General features: G+C 36.6%; 1 protein-coding gene, 1 long non-coding RNA gene and 1 pseudogene across 3 annotated transcripts; all 3 read right to left on the bottom strand.

The window, feature by feature from the left end:
* Positions 1-1,904: 1,904 nt before the first annotated feature.
* LOC142533219 (uncharacterized) lies at positions 1,905-5,470 on the bottom strand. Of its 2 annotated transcripts, XR_012816698.1 has the most exons (3): positions 5,106-5,470; positions 2,262-2,349; positions 1,905-2,138 (listed from the first exon to the last, which is right to left on the bottom strand). It is a non-coding gene; the product is annotated as an uncharacterized LOC142533219 (long non-coding RNA). The 2 variants fall into 2 exon arrangements; XR_012816697.1 differs by having other exon boundaries at positions 1,905-2,349.
* A 3,886-nt stretch (positions 5,471-9,356) lies between these two features.
* On the bottom strand, positions 9,357-11,439 carry LOC142532210 (uncharacterized). The gene is made up of 5 exons (XM_075638501.1): positions 11,349-11,439; positions 11,175-11,282; positions 11,030-11,093; positions 10,840-10,938; positions 9,357-9,525 (listed from the first exon to the last, which is right to left on the bottom strand). The coding sequence occupies exons 2-5, from the start codon at positions 11,240-11,242 to the stop codon at positions 9,427-9,429; spliced, it is 330 nt and encodes a 109-aa protein (XP_075494616.1). The 5' UTR covers positions 11,243-11,282; positions 11,349-11,439; the 3' UTR covers positions 9,357-9,426.
* A 5,405-nt stretch (positions 11,440-16,844) lies between these two features.
* LOC142532324 (uncharacterized) overlaps positions 16,845-24,761 on the bottom strand; it is a 45,088-nt pseudogene continuing 37,171 nt past the window's right edge.

Below are 24,761 nucleotides of genomic sequence, written 5' to 3'. Positions count from 1 at the left end.
AATGGCTACTGTATTTGCTCACCATGGACTTTTGCTTTTTGTTGGAGTAGTTGAGCACAGTCATCTACGGACCTTCTGTCACCAGTGCCTTGCCCTTAAACGACTCTCCCTCGTGCACTTTACATTTAGGTGGAATTGTCACTTAGCCTACAAGTAGGTCACGTAAAGGCAACTTACTTAACAAAAACTACGGGGTACAAAGATACTTACTCGTCGAGTTCCCCATGTATGGATGAAGTACAATGTCTTCCCTGTCGAAGAACCGTGGGCTCTTATACCATATAAATTGTAACACCCTTCTTCTATGCTTGACGTGATTATTGATCATTACGCTCATAATTAAAATACAGTTTGATAGATATACTCATATCATGGAACAATCTAACCAATGGACACTAATTTGATGGTTTATAAAAATTTTGACATGATGTCTCTATATTTTGGTCGATCCAATAATCCCAGCAATAGTTAAATTCGTATAACATATATTCCACAACTTACTTATATAAACACTAGCCACCGAGGCACACGCGTCGCGTGTGTCATGAATAAGTGAGCATAATATAATAAACATTCATGACATTACAACACCATGACACCGAAATATTTTGTATCATGAATATATTCATGAAAGACAATGAATTCAAAATCTTAAATAAATCTGTCAAATTAACATATCCCAACTGTAACAACGAAACAATAAATTTTCAGTGAACATATAGAGTAGATAGAAGGAAGAAATCATAATGAAACAACCAAAAGCAAGCCATAATTAAATCTAAAATGATAGCCAATACAGAATCAATTTCTGCAATTCTTTCACCATCGGAGTCCAATTGGAACACAAAATCATCACGAGAAGCCTCAAATTTTTGGCATAACATGGCATAACAGTAACATGATAGATCTCCTCAGACCTGCCCAGATATACAGTCAACATTAGATCAATCCTTTTCCAACCTCCAGCTTTCAATATAGGCCATAGCCATTTTAGCGACTGCTCCTAACACAACATGATGATGGTTAATTTAGTCAATGCATACATAAAGGTACTAAACATATATGCAAATAAGAAAAAGTTCAAACATGTTTTATAAAATGAGAAATACCTCAGAACTCCCATATGCATGAATACCAGTTATTGGCTGTGGCTTTCCACGAACATCATAGAATACAACCTGGCCAGTGCTTGTACCGGCCGCCAAGGTTAAGCCATGGTCTGTGAATACCATGGAAGAAAAAGTTGATTCGTAAGGGATGCAAGAAGGAGAAGACATTGAAGCTAAATAGTATTTAAATATGTGACAACATATGAGGATAAACCCTTTGGTCAAGCGTAATAAGAAAATATTAATTTTATCGAATCATACCATAGTACAACATAAACATACAAATTAAATAGAACAATCTATTAAAGCATGCTTAAAAAATCGATATGACAGAGCAAAATGTAAACTACTGCAAGGATCTCGCGAAATACATGACAAATAAAGTAGAAATTGGAAAACTCCTTTTATATTCCAAAAAAACCGAACTATTGTCAGTAGATGAATTGACAAAGAGGAAGAATACAAATTGTAGCAATAATGGCAGAATGTAAAGTTTTGACAAACAATTATAAAATTAACTTTGTTACAATTAAATCATGGTCCGAATACACATAATATGTTTTGCTTAAGTTTAAATAGAAATAAACAAATTAAGTAGATAGAACAATGAAAATAATAAATTTGTAAATACATGCTAAGGTAGAGTTTATTACTGTAATACAAAGAATGTTAAAAACCTGTGGCTTTGGCTATTGATGGACATTATTTGTTGGATTAATGCCTCCATCATATGCATTCTTTATGGATGAATCTTCATATTTAAATATATATGCAGCAATATTCAAATATGTCAGATAAGTAAATATGCTCATCTGGCATATAAAAGTTCAGATTTTGACATCAGGACTCTGCTAGATCTTGAAACATTTGAGTTTAATATTTATCAACCAAAATGTAAATTTTGTCTGTAATGATTATAATAAAACTATGTCTAAGAAGCCCTAATATAATGATTTATTAAATCTGTTGAGAATATGTGAGATTTTAGATCATAAGATCTTGAAGCTCGTAATAAATATATTATCTCACCTGCAAGATCAAAACGAACAGACGAATATGATATGACCATTAATATAATGCAACATAAGACCATAAATATAATGCAACATAATAAATGATAGGTCATAAACTAATTCACCGTTAAAAACAAACAAGATGAAGATGGGGGCGAGTAGATCTGATCCATTGAATTGAGTATGTCATTTATACAAATACTTTACTTGCAACCAGTATCCTTCAGCTTTTGAGGAAAAAAAAACAAAAAGGCAATTCATAATCAGCAAAGAAATTCAACTTAAGCCAACAATCAAATAATCATAAATAATATGTTTATCCATTAGGCACTACCCAAGTACTGTTTAAATTTGATTCAATAAATATAAAAAGTATAGTAGCAATGCCAAAAATGGTTATTCGTGTTGCGTGATAAGATAGATGATAAGAAATAGATAATCATGGGCATAGATAAAAACATGTACATAATAAATGGTGTCACATATAGATGAATGTGGTTGAACATAGATAATTGAATTTATTAGCATCCCCCAAATTCTAATGTTGAAACATGTAACGTAATGCCCGAGATTTTATTTACTGTAATCTGAGATTAATTTGAAATGATTTAGTGATTAATTGATGTGATTATAGACGGAATGAATCAGACCGGGAAAGACGAGAAAAGACGCGAAATATGTGCGAGGGAGATGCCATCCGCGCACATGCGCGATCTGGTGCGCACACATGCGCGGGTTTGGCAGAAGACCCCGCCCGCGCATATGCGTGGCTTGAGGGCGCGCATATGCGCGAGGTGTCCAGTAGCCAAGGGGCTGGAACAGAACATTGCGCGCACATGCGCGACGTGAGCCGCGCACATGCGCGAGGTAGCCAGAGAGTTGCGAGCACATGAGCGACGTGAGCCGCGCACATGCACGAAATGTCCAGTGAAGTTGGCGCATATGCGCCGGATGGAGGCGCGCATATGCGCGAGTTGCATTGCACGAGAGAGTAGGTCTCGCGCATATGCGCGACGATGGGGCGCGCATATGCGCGAGCTGCCGTGAGTCAAACGCGCCGAGACATATTGTCTCGCGCATATGCGCCGAGTGATGTCGCGCATATGCGCGAGTCGTGCAGGTTGAAGGATTAGCCTCTTGCCTTACATGCACGAGATGTATATATATATATATACATGCAAATCTTCATTCAGCAGCCGAGATCTTACGAGGAAAAATGCTTCAAGTTGCTTCGGCGTGGGAAATTGAGATTTACGAGAAATCCGTCCGTCAGATTTTGAATCCGACTTCAATACTGAGTTCCTATCAACGCAGGCTATAACTGGACGTAAGTTTTGTTACGTTTAGATATGATTTGAAATTATGGTATTGTCAGAATTGAATAGGAATCATATATGGTGTTTCTGATATAATAGACATTGTATAATTGAAGTCAGATTGAAGAACAGACTGTGTATGTATTTGTTATGATTTTCGGAGTTGATTTGATTGAGATTCGATATCAGAGTTGTATTGTTATTCAGATTTTGAGTTGTACTGATACGGATGATGAGTTCTGGTATTATATCTGTGATGTTGAGATTGACGGGGATATCGAGACTGTATTGTTATACCGTCGAAACATCAGTAAATTGATATTGATCAGATTCAATAGTGATTTCAATTATATCGTGATATCGTCGATATGGATTAGAATGTATCTTGATTTGATATTGATCAGATTATGTTTGATTTGAGTATTGATCAGAATAGATTTTGAATTGAGTTGCATATTGAGATTGTGCCTATGCGATATTGTATTTCAGATTGATATGGACAGATTTGACTTCGAGACTTCGACTTCGTCAGACCGCGAAGACAAAGGTATAAATTTATGTTGATGTGGGATTGCACAACTCGAGTCCGATTGACTTGAGTTTCCCAAAATCACATACTTTACTTTATTGCATCGATGTTTGCAATTGTATGAGGTTGATACCTTTGATTTATTGATTTATGTACTGAGTCATTAAGCGGATACGCCTAACTGTGAATGAGTAATCTTGTGACAGTAGTGCCGGATAGTGATGGAATCGTCACCGGCACATTGCACATTGTCACAGGATAGGATATTGGTGAAAATGCCAAAGTCTGTGACGGTTAGGTCAAGACACCGGACGTTTGGCTATATCGGAGTGGATAGAATTGGAGTTTCTTCTATTACTGGTGTTCGATATGGAAAGAGCCAAAGTCCGTGAATAAGAACATGCCACCACCCCGATCGGGAGTGTAGGTGGGTGTATGTTCTTATTCCGATCGGGATCCCTAGATTAGGACTGAGTCGAGTCTGAGTCTAAGAATCACGGAGAGTGATTCATTGCTTGATATGGAATTATGTTCCTGATGATGATATATGTTTAGAATATAATTTATTCTTGATATTGATTCATGTTTAGGATTATAATACATGTGATAAATATTTGATTCATGTTCTGATTTTGATACATGTTATGAATGTTTAATACATGCTTTTATATTGCTTATATGAAAGGCATGTATACATGATTTATAATGGGAATATAATTATCACCGGAGTTATCCGGCTGTTGTCTTGTTTGTATGTGTGTATGACAACAGGTGGGACAGGATCAGGGTAAAGAAGAGAACGAGGCTGGACTAGATAGCGTGGAGATCCGGGCTCAGAAGTAAATTAGGAGTCAGTACTGATATGTAGTTGAATCTAGTGAATTATTGTAGACAATACAGGATTTGTATGTTTGTATTTAATATGTAATTCAGATTGATTTACATAACGTTTCCGCTTTGTATTTAAAAAAAAAATTTAGACCCAGTTTATTATCATTGATTAAATTGTCCTAATGAGGATTAAAAACATTATTAGCGTCCGGGTCCCCACATGTAACATGTAATTAACGATTATTGTAATTATTTGTACATAATGTTTTTTTTAAAAAAATAGAATAAAGAGAGTTGACTTACTCACAATTAATTATTCTCTATTAGGTAGCAATACGTCTTTGAAAACCACGTTTCTTGTGAATACTCCAGCTTGACGCTCTAAATTCCCATCTTTTACCAGAATTTTTGTAGAATTTTGTGAGATTCCTCTTGAAAGTGCCACATATAGCAGACCAAGGCTGAACACATGGTTACGCAAAAATATGCCTATATTTGGGATTGTTTGACCTTGTGCTTTGTTTATTGTCAGAGCAAAACTAAGCCTTATGGGAAACCGTCGACGTGTCAACTCAAATGGTAATCCAGAATTATCTTCACTTTTCAAGGGCATTCTATGTAGAAAGAATCTGGTACCCTTGTGAGGACCTGTTATGAACTCAGCATCTATAAAATTTCACTAGAAGAAAAATCGCTTTTTACTTCGCGTATTCAATGAAGTAATAAGGTAGTTAATTGCCGAAGTATATGTGTAGAACCCGTAAATCAGTTTACGTATAAGCCATGCATAATTCTAGATTTTTAAATTTAATTGATTACATTGCATAATTATTTTAAATGCATTTGTTTGAAGTTAATTATTTATTATTTCAGTTCAGTAGTTTGATTTTTTTAGCATTTCAGTTATTTCAGTGAGGCCGGACCGGAGTTGGAGTTTTGAGATAGAATTTAAGATTGGAGAAATACTTCCAGAAGTTAATTTAGCTAAGAAGTAAGTTCATTTAAGTTAAAAAGGGAGGTTTGAGGATTTAATTTAATTATTTGAGGTGATTAAGAAATGAACTCATTTAAGTTATTTAATTAAGGGGTTAGCTCACTAAATTATTTAAAGGATTAGTAAGGCTTTCAAGGATTATTAGTTGACTAGATAACCAACACTTCCCACTCATTTTATTAGCATAATTTCGGCCCCATAGTTGCTAGGCAACTCAATTGCCAACTCATCAACCTTTTGACCATTTCTTTGCATGTAAGTTGTAGGATAATTCTAGGATTTTTGGGAGCAAAATTTAATTAATTAATGGACATATCCTAGACTAGAAAACAAGCTAATAATCGGCCACTATACTCTAGAATCACCCAAGAATTTGATAGCAATTCAAAATTCAAAATTCAAATGCATGAAGACTTGGTCTTGATATGATCCTTATATCTTGCACCATCCTCCTCACCCCTCATAACCACTCCATCACACTCCCTCCCCACCGAAATCAGACCCCTTTTCAGTAGAAAAAACATGAATAATAGCTAGGGAGAAAGGGAGAAAAATCGAGAACTAGAAAGAACAAGAGAAGCGCTCCACCTCCTCCGTGCCGCGTCGTCGTCGTTTCGTTCGTTTTCTTTCGAAACGATAACCAGGCATGTCTAGATTTCTTTCAAACCTCAATCAAGTCATATTATCATTTATTTTTCAGTACATGATCATGTTTATTCAAGCAAAAATCGAGATCCATGTCAAAACTTTTGAAAACAACACATGCAGAATTTTTGATATTCCTTGGCAAGCTTCACGTTTTTCTTGGTTTGTGAGTTTCAGGTGATTGGTTCGACTCCAGGCTCCCAAGGCGACTTATATACATGTAATAGGATGCATTAGGACCACATTTGTCCATCGGTTTCAGCCCATGCTCGCTGGAAAGCAAGAAATGACAGCAACACCATTTGTGTTCGAAAATTTCAGTTTTTATGTCAAGGGGTTGGATCTGATCTTGGCTGCCCTAAGGGCTCTTAGCCATGGTTGGATCACTCCCCTAGCATGTCTAAGACGTGACTAAGTCGCCCTTTTGGTGGCTTGGTCCATGGTGCATCGGTTTTAATCAAATCAACAAGAACAACCCCTTTCCCCATTCGGCCCCTTCCATTTTTCAGCATATGGTTTCGTTTCTTTTGTTGCTTGGTATGGATCTTGGTTGGCCTATGGCCCTTAGCCATGGTTCATATCATTCTCCTAGATGTCTAGATCGTGCCATGGTAAATCAAATGGCCACTGGAACGACGCAAGACATCGATCTAAGCAAAACACTAAACACGCATGCACGTTGGCTCTCGGTTGGACCCTTCGGTTGAGTTATGGTGTGATGCGGATTGTGGCTGGCCTAGGGCCCTTAGCCATGGTTCAAATCATTCCTTGGGATGTTGGTAAGAGTTTCTGGTCGGTGGTTCATGCCCCAATGGCCGGTAGTCTCGAAAACAACACAAGTTACACGATTGTACAGTTGCTGGAAAATTACTGAAAGTTGCTGTGTCGGTTCGGTGGCTTGTTCAAGTTCTTGGTTGGCTTTTAGCCCATGGCCTTGGACTGGACAGTGCCTCATTGAGTTGGGAAGGTCATGTTTTCGACCGTTTGTCATTTGGATCATTTTTGAGGTCGTACGAGAATTTACGGTGCGATGTGCCAAATTGACTCTCGAAAGAGCGTTTCGTGTTTTGGCCTCCATTCCACCTAGATTTCGACCCTATCATTTTAGGAGCATTATTTTATGATTATTCAGCGTATTTTAATCATGACTATACGTCGGTTTGGTGTCGGTTCAGGTTGGCTCGGAGTCATAATTAAATGCGAAGTCATTAGGCGTCATAGTCGCATCTTTTGAACTAAATTGCATAGTTGGTCAAGTTTAAGCTATTGCATATTTTTCATAGCACAGTTAGGTTGCAGCGAGCCTGGGGACGATCCAATCCAATCCAGTTGGTAAAATTACAGGATTTTTCATTACGTCAGTTAATTATATTACGTGCATGAAAACAGAAAATGATTATTTTTTAGATTTATGCGATATGGCTTGTGGTTCATTCACTATGTGGGAGTGTTATTTTATATGGTCTCCAGTGACCGATCAGTTCAGTATGGTACCATCCGGTCGCCAGTGACCGGCCAGCTCAGTTCAGTTTCAGCCTCCCCGGTAGCCAGTTACCGATCAGTTCAGCTTAGTGCAGGGGCCACAGGCGTAAAACATAATCCCAACAGAAAATTTTATCAGTTATTTCAGTACAGGCTCCAAGGAGCAAACATTTTTTTTACAATGATTTTCAGTTCAGTTATGCACGTATTATAATTGCTCAGCACAGATTATTTTCAGCATGCCTCAGGACAGGATATGTTATCACATGCATATTTTAATTCAGATTTTTCTCGTTACCTGCGATATATGCATGCTAAGTCTTTAGGCTCACCAGACTTGATTGTTGTAGGTACTGATGAGGCCAGGGCCGAGGGCGGGGACCAGTGAGCCAGCTTGGGTCGGCAGTAGTGGCACCCGAGGACCTCAGAGCAGCAGTTGTTATTTTATTCCGCAAACATTTTATCAGTCGTTGGATATTTTTTAAATTGTGATTTTTGGCAAACTTTATTTTCTTCCGCTGCAATATTTTGAAATATTGAACTTGATTCACCAGTGATTTTATGAATGAGGCCATTTAAGTTCTTTTAAAAAGAAAATTTTTAATTTTCCGCAAATTTTCAAGCAAGAAGGAGTTTTAGGCCTTTTACAATATGGACGTGAAGTAATAGATGTACCTTTTACTTCGCATGATAACCGAAGTTGTATGATTGAAATTACTGAAGTCTTTGGCCGGTTTTCGAAGGAAAACCGGTCCAGAATTGGACCGGTGCCGAAGTAAGAAATGTGTTTTACTTCATCGATTTTTGTAAATAGTGAAGTAATAGAATATATATAACTTCGTCTTAGTTATTATTTAGCGAAGTAGTTTATAATATTTTACTTCACAATTTACATAGAGTGACGAAGTAATTCATCTGAAAAACTTCGTAGTTATGTATTTTGGTGAAGTAATAGACGCAAACAACTTCCAAATTTATTCTATTTGTTGAAGTAAATATAATCTATAACTTCAGTATTTATCCTATTTGTTGAAATACTTTATATTATGTTACTTCACAATTTACATTTAGTGACGAAGTAAGTGGTTCGAAAGACTTCAATAATTTGTATTTTGGTGAAGTAATTGCGCAAAACAACTTTGTTTTTTTACAGAACAATGGTGAAGTAAATTAATTCTATCACTTCGTCTGATTTCTTATTGACGAAGTATTTAATATTATGTTACTTAACAATTTGCAAATAACAACGAAGTAATTTATCTGTTACACTTCATTATTTTTTATTTTGATGAAGTAATTGTTAAAAAAAGACTTCGCAATATATGACTTAATACACTAATATAATTAAATTCATAAATTATCCATCTAAAAATGATGAATATCCACGAATCCACAATTACATATTCATCAATCCACAAATAACCAAAAAATATATCCACAAAACCAAAAGTATATCCAAAAATCCACAATGACAAACAAAATATTTATCCCAACATACACCATACATTTAAGCACCTACATAGTAGTAGACAGATTCACTCCATTCACTTCTGACCTCATCATATTGAGATTGGTTGTAAAATTGGTTCTTGATGCATCCTGCAAACTGAAATTGAAAAAAGAAAATACATTAGATTCTTCTATTTTAAATAAAAATTGACAGATATATATTTAAAAAGTATTTAAATTGATGGAATCTGAACATATTACATATATGTTGGCATTTAAATAAAAAAACAATGTAGATATAATGACAAAAAATTACAGATATGCTAACAGCCGTGTGTGAGAACTTCACAAAACTGAGAAACCAATTAATGAAGCATATAAACCAAGAATCGACTCAAAGGAAAATCTGATTGTGCATCAGCATACAATATGATTGTACCAGTTCTCGACTGAAAACACAGATGCTTGGACAGAAAAGTCCAAAAATCACATAACCAAAAAATGTCTAGAATTTCTGTTTTGAGTTGTTTTTGGTTAATGTCAATGTACCATTTCTCGGCAGAAAAGTCCAAAAATCACAAAATATGCATTTCCAGTTCTCGGTTACAAGTTAACGAAGGCAGTGACGACATGAAGATGACAACTTGGATATAAAGCTATGCAAGAAGGAAAACCGTTTTTACAGAATTGGTAGAGATAGAAGATGCAAAGGGTTAGCCTTGCAAGAATACCAAAGACACTGCGTTTTGATCCATCAACTTCGTTTACGAGTGGACTTTTCATTGCTAAGTTCACCAAGTTAACAATTCCATAACAGTTTTGTATCTCAATTTGTATTACTGGAACTACAAACTAAAAGAACGGGGAACTTAATTAAAGCATTTAAGAACTCTCTGTAGATACAACAAAGGAAAATGAACGAAGAAGATAGGTAAAAGCAATATTATGCAATGGTACAGATTTGAAGAATCATGGGGATCTGTATAGTTTTCAAGAGTTACCAATTCATGAAACTTTTCAATTACTAGACCCAATTCACTAATATCAGTGGTTATTCAAGATGATATGGTTTTTGAATCGGCTACCAATTCATGAAACTTTTCATTGAAGAGCCTATGGTTTCTGACTCGGCTAACATCAGTGGTTATTCACTATTATCAGTGGTTATTCACACTGCAGAATCCAACATACAAAATCTGAATTTTAGCAGCTACGGTACTGCCAAAATCTGATACAAAATCCATATTTCACTAATATAAAATCTGCAGAATCCAAAGGCAAACAAGTTACTGTGTTCAGCTAAAATATCACTAATATAAAATATATCACAATGACAACAATTCATCTCAAGCAATTATATCAACAATAAAATATATCCCAATGGCAACACATTATCTCAACAATAAAATATATCTTAATGGCAACAATTCATCTCAATCAATCAACAAATTTATCCCAAGAAGAAACTCACCATCTTCTCCAACTGTGGATCATCGCAATCGACTATCTCTTTCATGTACCTCATCACACAATATCCACATTCAACATAACCACTTTGTTTTAGATTACCCTATAATGGAATTGAAATGTTAATGCAACAATCACAATCTAATTAATAACCACTATCAATTCATGTATTCATAAATAAGTACGATACATACCATCAATATTTTAAAACCTGGCCCTTTAGAAATACCCTTCGAGGCATTGTACATCTTCACCCCACTACATTTTAAAAAGTAAGAAGTTATTTTTTTGCATATTTATAAGTTAATGTATTCAAAATCAACATAAGCTACTACCTACTTTTTCACAATAGTTTTCCATGTATCATCTCGGTTCCTGTTAGACGTAGAATCCAATAAATATATCATATTCTTATCTTCGTTGACGATAGTCAAGATCCAATGGTACCTGAAAAAATGAAATTACATCATTGACTATCATAAAGTAGAAATCTATAAATAACTAAAATCTTACCCAGTGTTGTATGGGATGAGGCAGATGCTATCTCTACACACTGCTTCCAACTGGTCATCAATATGTTGTTATAAGTCACGGCCATCTGTGCCAATCGGGCATGTAGGTATATTACCGGGATCCACAAACAAAAAATAAACAGCCTTGTCTTTTTCCTTCAAATATTTGTAGAGGTGACTACAAGATATAGATGCAAAAATATATCGTTTAGAAAATTTTCAAAATATGAACAAGTACCACAAAAAAATTATATAAATGAACAAATATTGTAAGTTAGACATTATATATGTCCCCTGTAAACTAAAATTTGTCTGACACCTATCTCTCTCATCTCCATAAAGCGTAATATATCTTCTCTTAGCAACCGTATGCTTTTAGGATGTCCAAACATAGCGTCCTCAAACTCAATGTATATGGTATCCGATTCATTCAACAATCTAACAACATGAGAGTAGATATACTTGCACGACATGAGTAATGTTTTTTCAATTTCTTTGAACTTGTCGCGCTGACCAGGAACATCCGCAAGCGCAAATGATTGAGGTTTCCCCTTCCTCTACAATTTAAAATATTATTTATACAAGTATTTTAAAATAAAACATTTTTCGAGCAACATATCTGACAATTGCAAACACAAAGTCAAATGAAAACCTAAAGTACCTTTGTCGTTGGAAAAATAACCAACTCTTTAGGCGAACCAACAATGACTCTAACAGCATCACTGATAATTGTTGGTCCAAACTTAATTGGGATCGGAAGCTGTGCTTTTTCATCTAAGACAACATCAATAGATACCTTGAAGTTCTCTTCCCCAAGTGGAACATGGTGAATCATAACATTTGGACCTCCTTCTGATATTATTGTGCCATAAGCCACCACGTTTTTGCGTTCTTTTACAGCCAGGTGACATTTTTTCCCCTTTCAAGAACAAAAGGACATGATATATTTTTATATGGAGGTGAATAGAATTTAATTTACATTAAATTCAGAGACATACAACCTTCGTATTTGAAGTGCCGCAATCATAAACTTCTTCCACATCATCTGACAATTTTGAGTCTTTCACTCCTGAGAACTTCTTTGATGCTACAGTCTCAGAAGATCGAACATTGATTAATGGAATCACAGCAGCAAGTTGAGACCTCAGCTTTTCCAATTCAGCTTTCAAACTTTTAGTCTCCTCCGATTGTGCTTTTACATTTTCAATCACAGCTTTTGAGATTGTTTCTCTCTTCTTTCTTGGAGTTTTAAAGTATACTTGTGGTTTTACGAAACCTCGCACATCTCGAACCCTTCCATAGTGTTTTTGGCTTCCTAAGGCAGCGGTTAACACGTCATTCATTCCAGAAGATTTGAACTCTCCTTTGCCTTTCTTTTCCAACAATTCATCCTACAATTGGAGACATGACAAATCAATTCACAAACTACAGTGTTATTTATCTAGGCAATATGGCGATTGAATAAAACTAAACATTTACAATTTTTTCAGCTACTTCTGATGTCTCCGAACATGTTATGTTGCCAGATTTGTCTTCTCGAGCTTTACGCCAAAGCACAGATCTATCAACTTCCTCATCTTCAGCAACCATGTTTTTGTTCCGCTACGATTTCAAAATTCATATGTTTAATAACATGAAGAACATGCTAAAAATTACAAATATATTGCTCTGTTTCTTACCAGTTCAGCCTCCAAGCCGACGTAACCCTTGCGAGACATTCTGTGGTGATATTTACAATGCATGGTCCGTTGTTTTTGTTTTTCATGAGTAACCTACATCATTATGTTGGCTCAGTTAAATATTGAATTTAATAAATTCGTGAGGAAACATATCAATTATTAAAGTACCTCCCATGATGGATCTAGTCTCGCATCCACAAATGCTTTCCAATATGCTATTGGGAGTTGATACTGACTTGGTGGAGAAATCAAATTTTCAGGATTATCTTTGTTCGGCCAAATAAATCTACTAGTCAATTTGTTTTTGAAATCTCGCCACTTCTGAGATGTTGAATTCGTCACAGCATACTCACTTTGTGGCGCTAGTTCAAAGACATTCTGCAATAAAAACAGATTAGTTAGAGGTGCAAGTATGACTGTAAATTCAAATTGAAGCTTGTACTTACCGAGATCTCTTCAAACGGTTTTTGTTTTATGTTTTCTGGAACTTCATGCCATGAATTTATACTGATTGGCACCATGGTTCTAGCAATAGAACCAATGTATGATTGTAAAGCCCTTCCATTTGCATTGTATGCTGGCCGCCCCATGTCATCATAATCAATATTTGCTTTTTTCCCCCATCTGGCAGTAGCAATTAGTTTACTCATCAACGTAGGGCCTCTCTTGTTCCTCTGCACATCTACAAGATGTTCTTCTCCATCAGCAAGTACAGGGTGCTCTGCATTAGTAACTTCATTTAGCTTATCATCATGTACTACTTGTATCATCTCAACTGTAGCATTTGATTCCTTTTTTTTTTACGACCCATTGTGTAATGCCCGAGATTCTTGTTGATACGTTTGAATTGATATATATTATGAATAAGGAATGCAAGAACAGACGGGAAAAAACGACGTTGCAAAACTTGAATATATTGATAAAGAGAGATCGCACCCGCGCCTAGTATTCTACCGCACCCACGGTTGTGGCTCATGAAATGTGGAAAATTCACAGTAGGGTGAACGCACCCGCGGTGAAAACAGGACCGCACCCGCGGTCAAGAAGGAGTGCACCCGCTGTGCTCTGTGCGAGAAATCCACCTTTGATTCTTATGTTGACACATGGCATGATATATATATACTTAGTGCATGATTCATTCCTTCCTCATTCAGCAGAACAGCAACGAAAGAATCTCCTTCATGCTTCAAGCTTTTCCTCTTCCTCTTCAACACTTGGTTGTGACAAATCCGTTTAACCAAATTGCGATCCGAGACTAGATTTGTGCTCCTCTCACCCAAGGCTACAAGAGGATGTAAGTTTGGTTACGTTTCAGCATGATTTAGATTCCATGTGTTGAAAGAATTATGATATGATGGTTAGTATGTGTTCTTGATATGTTGAACATAGGGTAATTGAAACCGGAACGAAGAAATGAGACCGTATGCGATTCGTGTGAAATTTCAGCATATAATTGATTGAGCATATACAGATTTCAGAGCTTAGAATGTGTTATGATAAGAATGGTGAGTTGTTGATATTGATTATGTTGTGTTGATATGACCGGTATCGAGAATCCGCCGTTATGACGTCGAAATGACTTGAAATGAAATATTGATTTCTATGTGTAGTGTTGTGTACTAGAGATTGATAGAATGCACATTGACTATGCCATTTCAGATTTGTATTGGCAACTTTGACATCGAGACTTCGACATCGACAAAGATTGAACGACAAGAGAGGTATAATTCATGTGAATTCGGGAAGATACAACTCGAATTAGATTTGATTTGAGTTTCCCAAAATCACATACTAGATTGTTGTTTATATCTTGTTATGTTTATGCTTTGTTTATAGATGTATATTCAAGCATTAAGATAGGATAGTCATTGGCAGATTTGCCAAATTTCTAGATGTTCGGTGGTATCGACGCATAGGAGCAGATTGACTCCGATTGTAGACATTCGATACAGACAGGACCGAAGTCTAGGAATAAGACGTACCGTCACCCCGATTGGGAGGGTAGGTGGCAGACTGTGACATCTTATTCACACCGGGATCCCTAGATTTAGATACGAGTCGAGTTAAAGAGTAAGAGTCGAATTGTTTTATCTGTATTCACTAATGTGTCATAATTACTGAAACATGTGTTATGATTTATTATGAAATTGCATGACATGCATGTATACATGTTTTATATTGGGATTTGTTCTCACCGGAGTTTCCGGCTATTGTTGTGTCTGTATGTGTGCATAACGACAGGTGGGACATGATCTGGGTTGCGACAGAGATGAGAGATCGAGATAGCGTGGAGATTACGGGCCAAGAAGAAGGACTAGTGATGTAATACTAGACATGTATTAGATCCTAAACACTAGTAGAATATTTGTAGTTGAATATGTGAATGTTATTTGGAGTTCAATAATATGACAACATTGTGTATGGTGTATGATTTATATACATTAGTTTATAATTTTAAAAGAAATTTTTTTTTATGACCCACATTTTCTAGTAAAGATCCAATTAATCCCAAAAAGAATTGAGTTAGAGTTCGGGTCCCCACAACAGGTGGTATCAGAGCGATAGATCCTTTAGACTGAGATAGAGTAGAATGAGCGGGGTAGATTGAATTTTCTTCCTTGCTTTTGTGGTGCTAGCTTGATTTATTGCTTTCTCTATTACATGTTGTCTCGTTATCTGAATTGATTTACAGCATGTATTCGCAAAGACTGAATTAGAACCGATTCTGGATCAGAGGTATATGATCAGAGGAGGGCTGAGACAGATTATATAGATTGTGTACTAATCTGTTTGATAATCAGATATGCCGCCTCGATGAGTACCGCAACCAGCAGCAGGTCGAGCACCAGAACAGGGCAGCACATTCAATGATCCGATGGATGTGACCGCTACACCGATGGAGACCTTGCTGAAAAGGTTTCAGTCGTTTTGACCACCGACACTGAAGGGCAGAGAAAATTCAGTTGAGTGTGAAAGTTGGCTCGATGATATAGAGATGTTATTTGAATCTCTTGACTACCCCGACGAGCGACGAGTGAAATTGGTTGGACATCAACTGCAAGAAGTAGCAAAGAACTGGTGGTTGACTACGAAAAGAGAATTGGAGCACCGTGGCACGCAGATTACTTGGAAGGTGTTCAAGCTTGAGTTTTATCAGCGATTTTTCCCCGTGTCCTACCGAAAAGACAAAGGTGCTGAATTTGCCAATTTGAGACAGGGACAGCTGAACATTGAGGAGTATGTTTCTAAGTTCTCTGCATTGCTCCGATTTGCTCTTCATGTCGCAGAAAATGAGGAAGCCGTTGCTGATCATTTTATCAATGGCCTGAATACAGAAATCTTTACTTTGGTGAATACCGGTAGGCCCAATAATTTTGCTGAAGCATTGAATCGAGCCAAGGGGGCAGAAGCTGGATTACTTAGGCAACGAAGCACTTCTTCTTATGTTGCTCCGACTCCAAGACTGCCACAACCCTCTTTTCAACCACCTCTCAGATTTGAGAGCGGTGGTAGCAGCAGCGGAAGGAAAGACTAGTTGAAAGCAAAGGGCAAACAGTTTAAGAGATCAGGGAGCAGTTCGTCGAGCTCCAGTGGATCTCGACAGAGAGGTCCTGGCCAGAGTACAGAGTATACAGGGGTATATTGCAATTCCTGTGGAGGTCGACATGCCACCGAGCAGTGTCAGGGTGTTATGGGTCGCTGCAACATCTACAAGTAGCAGGGACACTTTGCCAGAGTTTGTCCCCAGAGAGGTGTACAGCAGGCTCAGAGTGTAGGAGCATCTGGTTCAGTAGCTCAGCCTGAGAGGCAAGCTTCATCTATTCATTCCTTTCAGCCCACTCCTACACAGACACAGCCCAGAGCCAGAGGTAGCCAGACTGTGAGACAACCTCCCAGGCAGCAGGCTCGAGTATTTGCACTGACTGAAGAACAAGCCCAAGATGCACCAGATGATGTGATTGCAGGTAACTGTTTTCTTTGCGGTTATCCTGCCTATGTATTGATAGACACGGGTGCATCTCATACTTTCATATCTGAGCATTTCGCATTGTTGCATTCATTGCCTGTCGAGTCATTATCTGTTGTAGTGTCTATTTCTTCTCCGTTGGGAAGTGGTCTTATATCCGTGACTTCAGTTAGACATTGTATACTACAGTTTGAGGTTCATGTAAGGCTCGAGATTTATTAGTCTTCATTGATGTGATATTCGGAAGATATGAGTATGCATGACATGTAATGAGAAGCACTAAATGAGATTATGAAGTGTTGCATAAAGTCTAGATCGCACCCGCGCTACGAACAAGACCGCACCCGCGGTTGATGGACAGAGAGTTGGAGATTAATTACGGAAGTGACACCGCACCCGCGGTGCTAGACAGACCGCACCCGCGGTGTTGTACCAGTAGGGTCAGCGCACCCGCGTTAAAAGACAGAGCGCACCCGCGGTCCAAGCTTCGGGGAAAGTTGATGCATATCAATACATGGAGCGCACCCGCGGTGCGACGTGAAACATGAAAAATAAGCCACGTTTCCTGGTGTTGCATGTAGTATATATATATAAGAATTGCACGATTCTTCTTATCAAAGTTCAGAAAAAGGGTCAAAGCTTTTGAGAGAAAAACCTTACAGCTTTTGTGAGAAATCCGTCCGTCTGTTTTTGAATCCGACTTCAGTACTGTGTTCCTATCGACGCAAGCTACAACTGGACGTAAGTTTCGTTACGTTTAGACATGATTTGAAGTTATGATATTGTCAGAATTGAATATGAATCAGATATGATGTTTCTGCTACAGTAGACATTGTGTAACTGAAGTCAGATTAAAGAAAAGACTGTTTATGAAATTGTTATGAATTTCAGAGTTGATTTAGTTGAGATTCTATATCAGAGTTGTGTTATTATTCAGATTTTGAGTTGTACTGATATTGGTTATGAATTCTGGTATTATATCTGTGATGTTGAGATAGACGGGATTATCGTGACTGTATTATTATGCCGTCGAAACATCAGTAGATTGATATTGATCAGATTCAGTAATGATTTCGATTGTATCGTGATATCATTGATATGAATTAGATTGTACCTTGTTCAGATATGGATCAGATTATATACTGATTTGAGTATTGATCAGAACAGGTCTTGAATTGAGTTAGATACTGATATGGTATTTATATGATCGTCATTATCAGATTTGGATATGGACAGATTGGAATACAAGACTTCGTCTTCATCAGACCGAGAAGAGAAAGGTATAAATGGATGTTAATTGGGAGATCGACTTGAGTTAGATTTAACTCGAGTTTCCCTAAATCACATACTTGTATGGTATTGTTTTTATACCTTTGTGTTTTAATGAGTATGTTTATTCTATTGAATTAGAAGTAGAAAGCAGAGAGCTATTAAGTAAGAGTCACTGATAGAGGGGTTAGATTTTGACAGACTTGTCACTGACCCATTGCACATTGTCAGAATAGGCTTAGTCTTGGTAGATACGCCAAGGCACTGGACGTTTGGTATATCGTTATGCTTCAGATACAGATAGCATTCTATTCGATATAGATTATACCAAAGTCCAGAAATAAGAATGTACCGCCACTGCGACTGGTAGTAGTAGGTGGGAGACTTGTTACGTTCTTATTCACCGGGATCCCTAGATTAGAATGAGAGATGAGTCGAGTTTTAGATATTGAGACTAGAATTCGATTTACAGATCCGTATTGATTTATGTTTCGTAGATGACGATTCATGTTTTATTTACAGACTGGTATGGATACATGTTGTTTGATTATGCTACATGTGATCAGATATAATTCATGCTTTTATGTTAATTCAGTTAACTGCATGTATACATTATTTATACTGGGATTTATTCTCACCGGAGTATCCGGCTGTTGTCTTGTTTGTATGTGTGCATGACAACAGGTGGGGCAGGATCAGGGTCAAGAGGATGATGAGAGATCGAGATTAGAGTGGTGATTCCGGACTTGGACGTAGACTTGGTTTAATACTGGAAATTAGTAGTTGAACCTTAGACTAGTTTGAATAATTGTTGTACATTATTGTACTTTTATACTGAGATGTATATTAGTTAAATTCCATTACGTTCCGCACTTATATTTTAAAAAGAAAAATTTTTAGACCCTGTTTATCTTACTTGATAATTAAATCTCAAAGATGATTAAGAAGATGATTAGCGTCCGGGTCCCCACAACAGGTGGTATCAGAGCAATAGATCCTTTAGACTGAGATAGAAGAGAATGAGCGGGGTAGAGTGAGTTTTCTTTCCTTGCATGTGATTGCTAGCATGAGATTTATGTTAATGTTGATTTACATTATGTATGCTAGCATGAAACTATGATTTACTGCTTTGAAATACATGTTATCTAATTATCAGATTTGAACTGGTAATATGTATTACTGAGTATGAATCAGATCTGATTCATGATCAGCAGTAAGATGATCAGAGAAAGATTGGAACAGATTTGTAGTATTTGAGTACTAATGTTTTGATAAGCAGATATACCTCCACGGAGAATTCAGAAAGGGGTAGTACTTCGACTGAACAGATAGATGTATCAGAAACTCAGATGGAAATATAGTTGGAAGAATTTCAGTTATTTCAGCCGCCGATTCTGAGTGATGTCGAGACGTCTGAAGATTGTGAGAACTGGTTTGATGACATAGAAATACTGTTTGATTTACTTGATTATTCAGATGAACAGAGAATTAAACTGATATTCCACCAGTTACGAGAGACTGCCAGAAGTTGGTGGATTACAAGTAAAAGAATGCTAGAACAGAGAGCTACAGTGATTTCGTGGGAAATATTCAGAACTGAATTTTATCGAAGATTTTTCTCAGTTTCGTACCGAGAGGACAAGAAAGCAGAGTTTGAGAATTTGAGACAAGGTCAACTGAATATTGAAGAATATGTTGCTAAATTCTCTACTCTACTGCGTTTTGCTCCTAATGTAATTGGGAATGATGAAGCTGTAGCGGATCAGTTCATCAGAGGATTGAACTCGGAGATAGTTGCATTGATGAATATGCAGCGACCTTATCATTTTGCTGATGCCTTGAGTAAAGCGAAGAGAGCGGAGGCGAGTCTTATTAGACAACTAAAAAGGGTGTGTGCGATGCAACCCCAGACACAGCAATCCCCTCTTAGATTTGATAAAGGCAGTACGAGTGGAAAGCAAGATTTGCCGAAAGCTCGAAAGAAACAGTCTAAGAAGTTAGGGAGCGGACTAAGTGGTTTGTCTAGCTCCAGTAGTTCCAGCCCGAGTCATACTGGAGTATATTGCAGAACTTGCGGAGGGAAACATTCCACAGAGCAATGCTAGGGAGTGACTGGTAGTTGTCATATTTGTAGACAGCCGGGACACCTTGCTAGAGTTTGTCCTCAGAGAAGTTCCCGAAGATTTTAGGGAGCAGAAGACCGAGGAACAGACACCGGACACACCTGATGATAGAGTGGCAGGTACTGTTCTTTTATGATTATATTGCATAGGTATTGATATATACTAATGCATTCCCTACGATTATCTTTGACTGAGTTGCATTGAGATACGCTGTATCTGTTGAGTCTGATGGTACTGTAGTATTGATTCCCTTACTTGTTGGAAAAGAAAGATTGATATCAGAGATTTCTGTGAAATATTGTATACTACAGTAAGATGAGAATGAGGTCGAGTTAGATTATGATGTACTTGTATTTCTGAGTTGACCGCATTATTGATATTAATATGCTGAACAAGTACAGAACTATTATAGATTCCTTTCAGGAGAGTATAAAATTCAGACCAGATATGGCTGATGAGTAAAGATTTCCTCGGTAAGGATTCTAGATTTAGAATTCCTTTGATATCTGTATTGATTATGACTCGATTGATACATGAAGGAGCAGATGGTATCCTTATGTATTCAGTAGATGTACTGAAATCGAGCCTAGCATTGGCAGATTGCCAGTGATGTACGAGTTGGCTGATAATTGCCCGATAAGATTTCAGATTTGCTTTATATCAGAAAGATAGATTTCAGAATTGAATTGATACCAGGTACAGGTTGTGTTTTAGAGTTCAGTACAGAATGATATTGAATGTGCAGAATGTCACTGAATGGAGTGAAAGAATTGAAAGATCAGTAGAAGAGTACCGACCAGGAGTTACATTTGATTTAGTGTTTCTCGGTGGCATATTTCAGTATGTTCATAGATATTATGATGATTTCATGCTCGTTGTATCTATGATGTTCATAGATATTATGATGATTTCATGCTCGTTGTATCTATGATGTTTTAATATACTTACAGCATCTGATTGACTGAATCGAATATCTGAAGATTGTATTGAATACTCGGAGAACTGTGAATATTATATACAGAAATTATTTAGATAAGAATCTTGCTTTAAAACAGATTGTAGTCAGAATAAGCGATATCTGAAGTCAATATACCGATTGATTTTTACATAGTTGAGCTTGTGATCAGTGACTGAGAACGATACCGATGTCAAAAAGATCAGAAAATTCAGAATGTCAGAAATTTATTTTGGTCTTCGTTGGCAGATTATCTTATACGATTGTTGTTTTGTAACTTCTTGAGTATTTTTATTGTTCTAACACAATATTTGAGACAGCTTATATTGTTTGAGGGCATATTATATTTGCAGATGATATATAGCAGTTGATCAGAACAACATGAAGACGTGATTGATTAGTCAGAATTGACAATATTGCCAGGAACTGCCGTTTTATGAGTTTACTAAACTCACTAGATCAGTATAGATTATTGATATTATGAATCTGATTTGATAGTACTGTTATTCTGAGTCAGTGTTTGATATAGATTATTCAAACCGAATCAGAGTTGAATTCGAGAACTTCAGTAGATCAGAAATATAATCAGAATGTTCAGAGCTTAATTTCGATAATCAGAGCAGAACATCGATCAGAGTGGCAGATATGTGATTTTGTTACGGTATGAGAATGATTATCTGGTGATGCCAAATGTTTCAGAATTGTACAACAGAATTTGATATCGATAGTCAAAATCGAATATACCAGGTAGGTATTTTTCCTTAATTTATATCATTAACTGATTGTTTATACCAAATAGTTCGAATTGGAAATGACAGATAGGGTCAGAAGCGCACAGAAATAGATTCAGTAGTCATTCCGGTAACAGAAAGTATATGATAATTCGAATAGATAGTTTTGATATAGACAGATTAAATCAGTTATGGCAGAATTTATGCTGAAATGTCTGAACCGCCAATAAATGAAGATAGAATGATAGAGATCAGAAGATTTATTACAGAATTTGTATATTCTTGACTAGACATGAGGAGTATATTTCGATGAATTTCGTAATAAGACCACTGCAATACTTTCCAGATTGTGATATGATATGATTGTGATTGACATATTGTTCAATCTATATCTATTAGTTTGTACAAGATGACGTACAAACATGACTAGATGACAAAGATCGATGTCAAAGAAATAGTCAGATTGATCAGAATGTAGAACTAGACTATATCAGATTGTGATTTTGATTGAGTTTGTAATTGTGGCAGAATACACCATGAACTCATTCATATATTATCCACAGACTGACAGATAGCCAGAGTGTACTATCTAGATATTGAAGGATAATTATGAAGTTGTAGTGCTGGATGATAGCACTAGTTAATATGACACATTTTCATGCTATGAATTATAGTATGATAATAGCCATCAGAAAAGTAATAAGATAGTTACAGATGATATAGTGTACACTGAGTACTACAGATTTCTTTGGTATAAGAATAATATCTCGGAGATACCTGAGATAAGATTTGATACGGTCAGAGATATGACAAAGAAAATGTAGCTAATTCAGAAGAGAATGAAGATAGCTCCGACCAGACAGACTTAATACGCCAACGTCGGATGATGACGATTGGTATTTGGGGCCGAAAATTTAATATATCCTTGACTGGGATAAACAGATTTGATATCAGCAAATGATATTGATTTGGTATGAGCCGTTGATTGGTATATACGGATGTTGTATAGCCAATATTTTGCGATTGATTCGATTAAAATGATTTCGAGTAGTATTATGATTTTATACTTCTTGAATGACTACTTCAGTCTGGAATCAGAGATTCGTGAAAGGAAAAAAATTTAGAACGAAGAGTATTCTACGGTTGCATACACAATAAAGTCGTCGGGGCATTAGAAATATTCCTTGAAAGACAGAATATGATATGAGATTAAGATTTCAGAATGGATTCATTGAGATAAGTTTTTGATTTAAACTCTGTATACATTCCTTCTTATATGCCTGAATGGATTACTTGCGATTTCGAGGACGAAATCATTTCTTAGAGGGGGAGAAATGTAAGGCTCGAGATTTATTAGTCTTCATTAATGTGATATTCGGAAGATATGAGTATGCATGACATGTAATGAGAAGCACTAAATGAGATTATGAAGTGTTGCATAAAGTCTAGACCGCACCCGCGCTACGAACAAGACCGCACCCGCGGTTGATGGACAGAGAGTTGGAGATTAATTACGAAAGTGACACCGCACCCGCGGTGCTAGACAGACCGCACCCGCAGTGTTGTACCAGTAGGGTCAACGCACCCGCGTTAAAATACAGAGCGCACCCGCGGTCCAAGCTTCGGGGAAAGTTGATGCATATCAATACATGGAGCGCACCCGTGGTGCGACGTGCAACATGAAAAATAAGCCACGTTTCCTGGTGTTGCATGTAGTATATATATATAAGAATTGCACGATTCTTCTTATCAAAGTTCAGAAAAAGGGTCAAAGCTTTTGAGAGAAAAACCTTACGCCTTTTGTGAGAAATCCGTCCGTCTGTTTTTGAATCCGACTTCAGTACTGTGTTCCTATCGACGCAGGCTACAACTGGACGTAAGTTTCGTTACGTTTAGACATGATTTGAAGTTATGATATTGTCAGAATTGAATATGAATCAGATATGATGTTTCTGCTACAGTAGACATTGTATAACTGAAGTCAGATTAAAGAATAGACTGTTTATGAAATTGTTATGACTTTCAGAGTTGATTTAGTTGAGATTCTATATCAGAGTTGTGTTATTATTCAGATTTTGAGTTGTACTGATATTGGTTATGAATTCTGGTATTATATCTGTGATGTTGAGATATATAGTTAATTAAATCACTAATTAAAGACTTGGCCCATTAACAATTTAATTAGGCCCATCTAGCCCATTAATGTTAAATTAAAATATTTAAAATAATTTTGCTTAAATAAGTTTGTGAATTTATTAGCCGGGTTGCTAAAACGTTCGTATTTTTGTTGAAAATCCAACACGATAAAATTTACGTCCCGGCGTATAAATTCACCTCAAAACCACTTATTTAAAAAAAAAAGAAAAAGCATCACCCATATTTTAAATAATTAAAAACAATTATTTAATAAAAACATTTTCCTATTTTTCAGCCATCGGTCTCCGTTCCTCGATCGCAACTCGAATAACCTTTTAAAAATACATTTTAATGCAACAATATAGAAAAATATATTTTAAACATGTCAATATGCACCACATAATTAATTTATGCAATTAAAACATTTAATTAAAATACACAAGGAATTTAATAATTGCATGCATGTGGTTCGCGTGGACTTCTAAATTTCGGGCGTTACATCGTGTAACTGGTGTCCTATCAATTTCACTCTCCTCTCATCCGTATATTCCAAG

The sequence above is a fragment of the Primulina tabacum genome, chromosome 18 (genome assembly GCF_025594145.1).
Source record: "Primulina tabacum isolate GXHZ01 chromosome 18, ASM2559414v2, whole genome shotgun sequence".
NCBI classification, from domain to species: Eukaryota; Viridiplantae; Streptophyta; class Magnoliopsida; order Lamiales; family Gesneriaceae; genus Primulina; species Primulina tabacum.
This window is presented reverse-complemented; position numbering and strand designations above follow the sequence as displayed.

Excerpts from the sequence above, each read along its gene's own strand:
- LOC142532210 (XM_075638501.1), bottom strand. The coding sequence starts at position 11,242 with ATGATATATTTATTGGATTCTACGTCTAACAGGAACCGAGATGATACA. Across the intron at positions 10,939-11,029 it reads CAGGTTTTAAAATATTGATG|GGTAATCTAAAACAAAGTGG; the intron begins GTATGTATCGTA and ends ATTCCATTATAG. Across the intron at positions 9,526-10,839 it reads ATCCACAGTTGGAGAAGATG|TTTGCAGGATGCATCAAGAA; the intron begins GTGAGTTTCTTC and ends TTTCAATTTCAG.